This window comes from Silene latifolia, chromosome 7 (assembly GCF_048544455.1).
Source record: "Silene latifolia isolate original U9 population chromosome 7, ASM4854445v1, whole genome shotgun sequence".
Taxonomy (NCBI): Eukaryota; Viridiplantae; Streptophyta; class Magnoliopsida; order Caryophyllales; family Caryophyllaceae; genus Silene; species Silene latifolia.
Window position 1 is genome coordinate 4,633,487 of NC_133532.1, and position 10,564 is coordinate 4,644,050.

Here is a 10,564-nt window from a genome sequence, read left to right on the forward strand (position 1 = left end):
TCTGGGACTGCTGGAATTGCAGGAATATATGTGAGGGCAGATGATGTGCAGTTGATTATCACCTTACTTTCCTCATGAACGTGACGTATAGTGGTTGTATGGTTAGTATGAAGGTTGATGGATCTTGGATTAGCGATAAAATGGTAGCGTTTGGATGGATTGTTCTTTTCCTTAGAGGATTGAATGTTCGTATCTTGGCAGCCTTTACAAGCGAAAGCTCTTGGGAGTCAGGAATGTTCTCTATTGCTATTTTTGTGAATTTAAAATCGAAGTCACAAACGAAAACAGCAATGCCTTGCTATTTTTTCGCCAATAATTAAGTTTTGGCTACTAAATTGAAGTCACAAACAGAGACAAAAATTTGTGTTTGTATGGAATACATAATATTGATCTTTATTATATAAAGTATATGAAACAAACATCACTTGAAATTAAATAAACAGCAGCTGCTTTGTAATTTGTAACTAGTGTACTTTTGAATCAATCATCTTAATTTTTCCTAATTTTTCCTAAGTAGCTGTCTCACATCTTTAGAAGCATAGTTGTTTTGGTTGTTATCAAAAAAATTTGTATGAACATTCTCCAAGATACTCCAAACCCTTGCTAACTCTTGATCATCGTCATCATAATCAGGAGGGGCGGCCCCATTTTGGAAGAAGATATAGGATTGAATTTTGATGACGTTACGTTGATCTTGAGGCGCCCACATGTCTGCTACATCGTCAACAATTAAGGTAACATGTTGATGGGATAAGACAATGTTGAGAGATTTTGTGTTGTCTTTGGCAGAATACTCATTAGAGATGACGCTTGAAAAGCGAACTGAGTCGGATTCGAGTACTTTCACAATCTCCTTAGCGTAATCTTTCTTAGCCATTGTGTACATGCTTAAATCGAACAATTTGGAAGCCTTTTCAAGGAAATCACGAACACCGGGCCTTAACTTGACGGAAGTCTTCCCTTGCAAGATATTGTAAACATCATCATTATTAGACGATGAAGATGACTTCTTCTTCTTGTTGTTGTTTTTCTTCTTATTATTGTTCTTCTTCTTGACATTGACATTGACGTTATTATTACTCTTTTCAACTGCGTGAATTAGAGTATTATCAAGATCAAGAACGAGATGGAGCTTCTTACGGAGCAAGAGTTTATCGAGATCAAGGTCACGGAGATGTCGAATAGCTTCGGCGGTGAGGGATAAACCGCAAAAGAGGTACCCAAACGGAAGAGTAGCCGGAATTTTAAAGTTGTCGGACTTCTTACAAAGGGCGCATACCTTTTTTTCTATCAAAGCCGTATGTACACATGCTTGCTCCTTTTTACAAACGGCGCATACCTTTTTTTTCTATCAAAGCCGGATGTAGACATACTTGCCCCTTATTAGGGTTTTTCTCACCATCACCATCGATTAGAGATAGAGATGCTAATATATCTTTCATTCTCTCTCTAAACTCTTATTCTCTCTCTTTTTTTTTCTTAAAAAAAAAATCACAAAATCACAATTTTGGATGTATGCCTTTTCCTGGGTACATGTTTGCTTTATATAGGAAACGATCAAAACAATAGTGATTGTGTTTTAGGAAAGTTATTAGACAAGTTTTCTGGAAATTGTTAACCTCTTTTATGCTTTTAGGAAAGTTAGATAAGTTTTTGAAAGTTAATTCTCTTTTTCTACGCTTCTAGGAGAGTTACACAAGTTTTTGGAAATTATTAACCTTTCTACGCTTTTAAGAAAGTTAGACAACTTTTTGGAAAGGGACGTACTTTTTCACATACGCATTTTACTCTTTCACATACGACTTTTACAATGTTACCCTTGTCATTTTTTCATTCCCTCACTCAATTACTTTTTTTCCTCTCTTCCCTCATCTCCCATCACCACCTCCGTTCACCACCTCTGGTCATCACCTCCGATCAGCCACCGACAAATTTTGCTCCGGCCAACATTGGCTGCACTCCCCTTCTTCCGATACTTCTTTTGAAAAAATTCAAGGTAAAATCATACTGATTTTGGAAAGCACGTGAATTTTTTTTTTTTTTGGTTATAAAAAGGTAAAGCACGTGAAATTGAAAGCAAATAGAATTGGTATGCTCTCTGACAGTTAGTGGCAAATTCATCTTCTAAAGTCCATTTAATCACTTGCTCCAGAAATGTTCTACGTAGTATGGAAAATTTGGATCTATTGCAACACAAATCAGCAGATTAACTTGTTACTCCATATTTATTATACTCAATTCGTCTCTTAATTTCTGAATTAATAAAGATAATAGATGAATCGAAAAGACGGTATAGTGAATAAGATAAAGATGAATCGAAAAAACATTAGTTTTACTAATTTATAAACCCTAAAAAGTAAATTATTTCGTTAATTAGACAATTTTAATCCATTGTTCAATTTTTTTTTGAGCAATTAGATTCGATTTGAGTGAAAACCTACATATAAAACTTACTTTGGTTAGGTTAAGAAAAAGGGTATACTATGGTAACTTAATCTACGCACCCAAAGGTGACAATCGTGTTTGATCATATCGGATTCGAATTATGCTGGGTCAGTGATGGGTTCGGGTCGGGTCGTTTATGTCAGGTCATCTTCAGGTTGGTTTATCAAAGATATATTTTTTTGTTATATTTTTAGTTTTGTATGATAATTTTATAATTAAATAATGGATAGATGTATTAATTGTAGTTTTAAGTGAAAATTAATTTAGATGAATGGCAATTTGTTGTTATTTAAACCATTATTAACCTAACTTGTAAATGTAGAATTTGAAACTTATTTTTTATTTCTTTCTCAAATGTGTTAAAACAACAGGTGGCAGCATCTATGAATGGAATGGTGAATTACGAGAATAGGTAATTGACAGCAAATGCGAATTCAGAAGAGCCATCAACTATCTGCCTTGTTTCCTTCCCTCTAGGTGATTACCCCCTTTATTTCCTTATCTCCGTAATTTAGTTTATATGTGATATATTTGATACTTGTAGTTGAACTTTTTGTAGCTTTGATTATGAATTTATGATGGGTTTTCAATCTAGTAAGACTCTTGAATATAAAAGAAAAAAAATAAGAACTTGTGACTTACGAGAGTTGAATTCATATCTTCTAGATGTTTTCTCTACAAATATTTACAGAGTACTGTTGTTTTTAGGCTATTAGGATATTGTATTCATATCTTCTAGATGTTTTCTCTACAAGTAAACTGAAGTCTGCAGTTGTTGCTATGGTGTTTGAGAGTTGTGAATAAGTTATAGGTGTATAATGGATGATGTTTGCTTGTGTTATACCTGTGTAGTAACTCTTCCATGTTCTTATTATTTTGTAATCAGAAACTATCCTTCTTTACATTTAACTCGCGGGTTGATAAAGATGATGATTGAGTATTATATTGCCTTTGTAATGTCCTTATTTTAGAAAGCGTGGTTTGCTATCTTTATTAGATTTGTGATTGTATATTCCATACTTTCTCAATAATGGCATTGATTTGTTAAATGTCAATTATGAAGGTGAGACGACTTTAAGCGTAATCACCGCTTTAACGTGATTGGAGCTAAGAAGAAGGCATACAAGAAGGTAAGCTGATATAAGTTTCTTAATTGTTTGTTATACAACTTTATTTCTCCTGCAATTGATTTGACTATAAGTTGATTCATTGTCTTTGATGAACTTCATAAGGTTATTGTCAAACTATTTGCCTGTTACTCTTTGCCATGTGGATGAGGAGTCGGGTTGTAGGAGAAGGAGAACCGCAAACAGGAACACACACTGATTAGTCTTTTAGTCTTGGGGCGAGGGCTTTTTAGCGGAACATTAACGCTTACGTAGCTGAGTGTTTCTCTTAAATGCCCTTGATGTTTAGGATGGTTGATAGGAGTGTTTAATATAGATGGAGTAGTGAAGAGAGTAATGAGTGGAAGGTAGAACAGTGAGCGGTATAATAAAATGGTGCTCAAGTCTGGTATTATATTAGTACCCATCTTCTGACATCTTAAACCGGGATTGCCTAATTAGATATGACCACGTAACATTCAACACACACTATGCTTGTGCACAGATGGTCTAATCTATTTCTCAGTCTATCTGTTTAGAATTCCGGCAAACAATCCCTCTACTCCTTGATTGCAATGGTAATTCCCTACTCTATCGTGTTTGCTTGCCTTTTGATCGATCATCTTCTTCCCTGCAAGTGCATGTGTTCTAAATAAATGGCAAACTCAAGGTATTTAGTTTAAGTTACATTTGCTGCATATATATCTGACCTGATAGTCTTCACTCTATAGAACTGCAAAAATTTCCAAAAAAGATGCTACAAAATAGTACATGGTAACTCACAATAGCACTGTGTGTTAATTCTACAAAATTTCCAAAAAAAAAAATGCTGCAGTATCCCTCGCAATAGCTAAGGTAGTTTTACAATTTAGTGCAGACTCTCTCTGCTGATCATCATACAACATTTACTCCATAGCCAACGTTTCAACAACACCCAATTTCATGGCATGAGGAAATATGGGTGCAGGGCAGGTTCCATATGCATCCATGCATCCAGGCATGAGAAATGCAGAGGTTAATATATGAGAATGTCAATCTGTCATTCAGGCAATGTACTCATAAAATGTTCCAGAAAACCAATGCAGGTTAAATAGCCAAGCAAATGTCTGCTGTGTCATGTACGATTTGTAGTGTCTTCCTGTATGTGTGTACGCACTTCTCCATGTGTCGGAATCGAGGAGTAAAATAAAATAATTTAAGTCTTTTGACATAATGTTGGAAAGGATTTTCATTTTGAGTATGGATTATTGTTCGTGGAGGTGTCCGATCTTTGAATTTAGTTAGCTACCTTTGTCTCTTTGTTAATGATGTTGTGTGGTTCAGAGTTACCATTATTCTGTGGTTCAGAGTCACCATTATTGAATCAAATATTGTAAAGCATTTTCATTTTTCTGTGCTTGGATCATTGTTGTTGGAGGCGGCTGACTTTTGTAGTTTGGACAGTTTCAATATTTTTATTTGTAAATCCCTTATTTATTGTTCTTATACTTGTGATATTTTTTATCATCGTTTTTGTAGTTGTAGGGTTGAAGGATAGAATAAATAACAAAGTCCATAATTTTTTTTTCAGGAATCAAGAAGAGGCAGTGGAATCAAGAAGAGGGATGTTGGATATAGCACCTGTTGTGATGATTACGACAAAGATGATGGTTAACATTTGGTTATTTTCTCTATGATTGTGTCTATATGAGGGTTTCGGACTTTCGAGTGTGATTTTGGACCTCTTTTATTCTGTTCGCTTGTTTGGCCTCCGTTCTCTGTAGAAGCTGGAAAGTAAAAATGCCACCTGAGCACCATAAGAAGTTGCGAAAATGGTGAGAACGCTCACCTGTCCCAGGCTTTGCACTGTCTTAATTACAGAGTACCAAATAAAACACTGTCTTAATTACAAAATGATATTACATATTTGAAACGGCCTAAATTTCAGTATCAGATTTAACTTGAAGTGGGTTTACTTCCATATTGGTTATGAACAAACAATATGTAGTGGAGTATATCTTTCATAGATGACTTGTGGATATTTTTAATCACACAATTGTTTTGGCATTGTCACATGATTGTAGGCTGAGTCTGAAAGAGAAGCAGGAAAAAACAAAAGGGGTTTCAGATAGGCCTATTTGATGTAAGATTTTTTTCCATAATGTTCTTAATCTTACACTTATTATTGATTTAGCTGTATCACCAAAGTTCCTGTAGGAAATCAACCCTACTAACATATAAGATAGAATTAGGAAGACGATCAGGGACCATATTAAAAATTGAATTATGTTGCCAGTTAGTCCTGCGAATTCGGATTTGTTCACCTCTGATGCCCTTCATGTTGGGGTGGCCAATCCAAGTCCCACATTGGAGAAGAAAAGGAGTATTGCCTTCTTTATAAGAGACCCGCCACTCCATTGGTATGAGGCCTTTTGGGAAGGAGCCCAAAAACAAATCTGTGCGGGCTTGGCCCAAAGCGGACAATATTATACTAATGTGACGGTGTAGTGGAAGCGGCAGTCCCAACACTTCAAATGTCATAAGTAGCTGACCCAAAGGGTACTTACAGACAACTATAATGTAAAGTTAAGCTTAGCTGTTTGTTACATGATTTAATTACTCAAACAACAAAGAGATTTTAGCAAACCATTATAATAAACCATTATATTAGGCATTTAGGCTGAGTTTATCCCAAGTGGGAGTCTGAAGCTCAGACTTTGTTCAGATTCACCAAGTTTATGCAATAATGTGGAAGGCACTATTCATTTGTCTCAACTTGGGTCTTGGATTTCAAAGACTCACTTTGAGACAAGTGAATAGTAGTTTGTGAGTAAAAAAACGTACTCAAACGGATCCCACTACTTAATTTAGAGTTTTTTTGAGGAATCTGAGGGATAAACTTGAAGAAATAAGGGAGGATGAATTAAGTCTTAAAAACAAAAAATTTCACTGTTGTTAAGACTTGTATTAAGTCTAGGGTTAAACATAGTCTTAAATGATTGAAGTCACTTGGATGATTGGAGTTACGTATCGCCCCCATTAAACGTTTTCTCACAATAATCTACTCACCTTAACAAAAAAGTCCCCAGGGAAAGTTACTGTACTCGAACGACGTCGTTTTGCAGTTTCACCTTTTTTTTTACCTGTTTTCTCATATTTGGTTTCTCTCTTCGCTATTCCCCACTCGAATCCTCACCTTCTCTTTCCATTATGCCCTACCTTTTTCTCTGTGTTCCCTTTCCTCTCTCTATTAGCCCAATTTTTTTAGGGTTCTTCGCTCGACTCTCAACTCACTCACACTCAGCAGTTCTACAGCAATAATGGCTGAGTAATTCAAGCATTCTAATTAAGTAGTCTGAATCTTTTGTTGTCTTTTGTTGTGTTGCAGATCATCATTAATCATCATTAAGTCGCCTGGCATTCGTTCTTCATTGGAACTCAATTCCATTGAGATTTTGGGACAAGACCTGGAAAACCATCTCCTCTGTTTGTAGGTGAATATGTTTCTATCTTTTGTTGCGGATTATTTACATTTTGCTTCATCGTTGGTATTTTTAATCTCAAGTTGTTTTGTTTCTGATAATCGTAGTTGTTGTGTTGGCAAAAAGTTTAAATCTTTCATGATTGATTAAAAAGATTACGTCCGATCGGATGTGTTTTAGTCCCACATCTATGTTAGTATGTTGGGTTCTCCTGTTTTAGTCTTATTTTAATCTGCCTTTAGATCAGGTTATTCTTAATTAATTTCTATTTTGCTTGAGAGACTAGGTGGCCGAAACCTCTCCGTTGCCAACTTTATTAGCTAGGAAACTATGTCGCTTAACTCAAAACTTGAGGAGTGTCCGAACAGTAAAGACAGGACTATGAGGCTCAATTAATTGGAGTTTAAGAAGCTTAGAACAACACAAGTATTTTTGCTTCTTTGTATCATTATACATAGCAGGGATTCTAGAGTCTAGGGTACACCTGATAGGGAAAAAGAAAACGGTTATGTTCTTTCTTTTGTTTGTCCTGCACTCCTGCCTGCATGTTTTTACTACTAATAGTTCAGTAGTTTCATTCTAACCATCACTAGAATGTGCTTAACTTAGACTTCTAATCAATTTATGCTTACGAGATTGACGCAGGAAGATGACATCATTTGATCTCGTCTATTTTCAGGAAAATATTGAGGATAGTATGGAGTTAAACGTAAACAATGGGAGCGCATGCAGCCAAGAGGCTAGATGGATATTTATTATCAGGTTTGTTTTCTTTTGTGATAACTAACCTTGTTTGACGAGTCCATAATTGTGTGAATCAGCAGATGAATATTGCTATGATAATTGATAAGCATATGGTATCGTTCTTTTTTGCTCCTTTGCAGGTTTTGCACTATGCCTTCAAATATCAAACAAACCCAAAATTGGCTACATATGAAGCTATGTATTACAATGGGTAAGGTTTTGAGCTATGTCTCTTTTATATCTACGTAACAAATGTACGACTTGTGTAGTTGTATATATATATTATTGTTTTAGGCTCTGTTTTAATTTCTTCTGAATTGCTGTTGCTCTTTGTCGAGACAGCTTTTAACTGCTAAAATGAGAAGTAAACCCAATTGATGGTCCATGAATATTTACTAATGTGTGTAGTGATAAAGAAACCATATTGGACATGACTGGCATGTTTTTTTTCCCTTACATATGCTCTCAGCATCTAAGAAAATGCTCCATCTCCATGGTTTAGTAATAATACGCAGTTAATGTCTTCTTATACACACACATCAATACGAGGAACCATATTCTGAGGTTCTTGAAATCAACGGGGGGAAAGAGCCTAAGAAATCATTGTACCAAATATACTTTCTTTTTTGAGGAAATGTTGAGAAATTGGTTACTTGGTCTGATATTGTTATCCACTTGTCTTGTATTCGAGGATAAGGTTGATCTCTTATTGGTGTTTCGATAGTTCTGAGTTGATGTTCTTCAAGGCCGAAAGCAGATCTTCTTCAACAATGTATTACTATTATCTGCAAAGTAAGTCCTGAACTCGCACATTCTTCCTCAAAGCCGCTGCACGTTAATTCGAAAAGCCACATTGCTTTTTCTCCGATTAGTTGACATTCCTTTGTTTTTTTTTTTTTTCCATTCTAACGGCACAAGGCAGAGCCTTTAGGTTCCTATGAAGGCAACGAATGCTCGTGTATAGTGCCAAGTTATGGTGTGCCCCGAAGTTCGATTCGATCGGGCTTTCCAGAAGAAGGGCTCCTAGCACAGCCGCTCCTGAGACGCATTCTGCGGCGAGCAGGTAATAAGGGGTTTACATCTCGCCTGAGGAAAAGCATAGAAGGGAGGGGCTTAAGCTGCAGAATGAATCTTTTACCATAAAAACGGGTTGGTTAATCTGTTTTAAGTTTTTTTTGACAGTTTATTTTATGGAGTTTAGTTTTGCACATTATTACCAATTATATTTACAATTTCTTCTTACAGAAATGAAGAGGCCGGGGAAGAGGAAAGATTGCACATCCAGCGCGAGTGTATCAGTGATACTGCTGCAGAGGTTTGTACTTTAAAGTTTCAACTTTATGTTGCGAAGGATAGCAGAACAAGAAAAAGAGAATGTGACTGAAAGAAATGGACAAAAAAATCGAAGCAGAGAGATTTCAAGATTTAGGTCTTCATAACTCATCGCAGGTAACTTGCATTTGGTTGTTTTCTCAAGGCTATTACTCCTGAGAAAATGTAGTTTACTTGATCTAGGGTTACGTGGTAAGACAGAAACTTGTGTGAGTGGCAAACAACTGGTGCTAATCTGTTTCTCGAGTATCAAACCAAACCGTAAAACCGTCATGACTTGCCTTCCTACGATGAGCTTTTCTCACGATGTAGCCACATGTCCCACATGGTTAATGGCGGAGTCACAAGATTTTGTTTAGGGTGTTTCGTGAAAATTTCAAAGTTAATGTTATGCATTCATTATAATTAAGGTTTTAATTTTTTTTAGCAAAATTGGTTTCAAATACACAATAAATTTTGATTTCGGTTGTTCCTGACCCCGATGTAGTTGAACAAGTATCCACTGATTCACAAGCTGTTGACGAGTCGGTTTCACGATTAATAGTCAGGACTATTATGTTTCAGCTACACTGGTTGGCGCTTTACCACGGGCTGTTTATCAGTCAATTTCCGAGGGTAAAAATCCAGAAACCCTTACAAATGGTGGGCTCAGATGATTGTGTATATGTGAGTATGTTTGACTGTGGGAGTTGCCATAATAACAGTGGTACAACTGGACAAGGCTTGTCCTATTTTTGTATCCAAACTCCAAGGACACTCTAGAGCTGGTTTGGTGGAGGAGCGGTTTGGAGGGAAAGGGACGGGAGCTAGAAGTTAAAATTTCTTTTTTTGGTTAGCAAAGAGAGTTACAAGGAGGAGCGAAGGGGGAAGGGAGGACCGGAGGGGAATGAAGGGATCTATTTTCTGTCCTGTCCTGACCTCCCTTTCCTTTCCCTTCACCCCTTCCTCTCTCTTCGTTCCTAAAGTTATATCCAAGAAACCTTTTAACATTAGATGAAATGAGAAACAACAGGTAAATTCATGGACACTAGGAATCTATCACAATCAGTTGTACATCTCATGAACTTTCTACATGAAGAATGCTTATATACAATGCCCCATTTGCCAACCGTTGGGACCATATCTATGTACATAGTTTCTGCATGCACAACCCTTTAGTAATGGGAAACAGACACTATACTCATGGAGTGGTGCAATGTAGGGGTAAGGTATACTCTCTGTTCCTATGATGTCATGCCGTTACTTAAAATTTGTGGTCTGATATGTCCGAATCGCAAACTATAAATTATGTTCTAGATTGGGTCGACGATTACATTATAATCAGCTTTCTTCCTGTTATATTTGTATTTTCTTTTCTTGTGTTTAGCCTGGCTTAATAAGTAAGTTGAATTTTCTTTGATTTCGATTTGTGTGGAAAAATCGTCTTTTTGCAAAAAGATATCTCGTGCATTAACTAGAAAGAAATAAATATCCGAG

At 36.2% G+C, this 10,564-nt stretch overlaps 1 protein-coding gene and 1 long non-coding RNA gene across 3 annotated transcripts; one reads left to right on the forward strand and one right to left on the reverse strand.

The window, feature by feature from the left end:
* Positions 1 to 499: 499 nt before the first annotated feature.
* Positions 500 to 1,442, reverse strand: LOC141593163 (RNA polymerase II C-terminal domain phosphatase-like 4). Its single transcript, XM_074414116.1, has 2 exons — positions 1,340 to 1,442; positions 500 to 1,287 (listed from the first exon to the last, which is right to left on the reverse strand). Exons 1-2 carry the CDS (start codon positions 1,440 to 1,442, stop codon positions 500 to 502), a joined length of 891 nt encoding a protein of 296 aa, XP_074270217.1.
* Positions 1,443 to 1,856: 414 nt separating this feature from the next.
* Positions 1,857 to 7,975, forward strand: LOC141591460 (uncharacterized). 2 transcript variants are annotated; one of them, XR_012520878.1, is made up of 8 exons: positions 1,857 to 1,996; positions 2,817 to 2,922; positions 3,509 to 3,575; positions 5,122 to 5,365; positions 5,615 to 5,673; positions 6,919 to 7,024; positions 7,692 to 7,774; positions 7,897 to 7,975. It is a non-coding gene; the product is annotated as an uncharacterized LOC141591460 (long non-coding RNA). The 2 variants fall into 2 exon arrangements; XR_012520879.1 differs by lacking the exon at positions 1,857 to 1,996 and adding an exon at positions 2,428 to 2,599.
* The last annotated feature ends 2,589 nt before the right edge of the window (positions 7,976 to 10,564 follow it).

Coding starts and splice junctions, on each gene's coding strand:
- LOC141593163 (XM_074414116.1), bottom strand. CDS start 1,442: ATGAAAGATATATTAGCATCTCTATCTCTAATCGATGGTGATGGTGAG. Junction 1,288..1,339: donor GGCTTTGATAGAAAAAAAAG/GTATGCGCCGTT, acceptor CGGCTTTGATAG/AAAAAAAGGTATGCGCCCTT.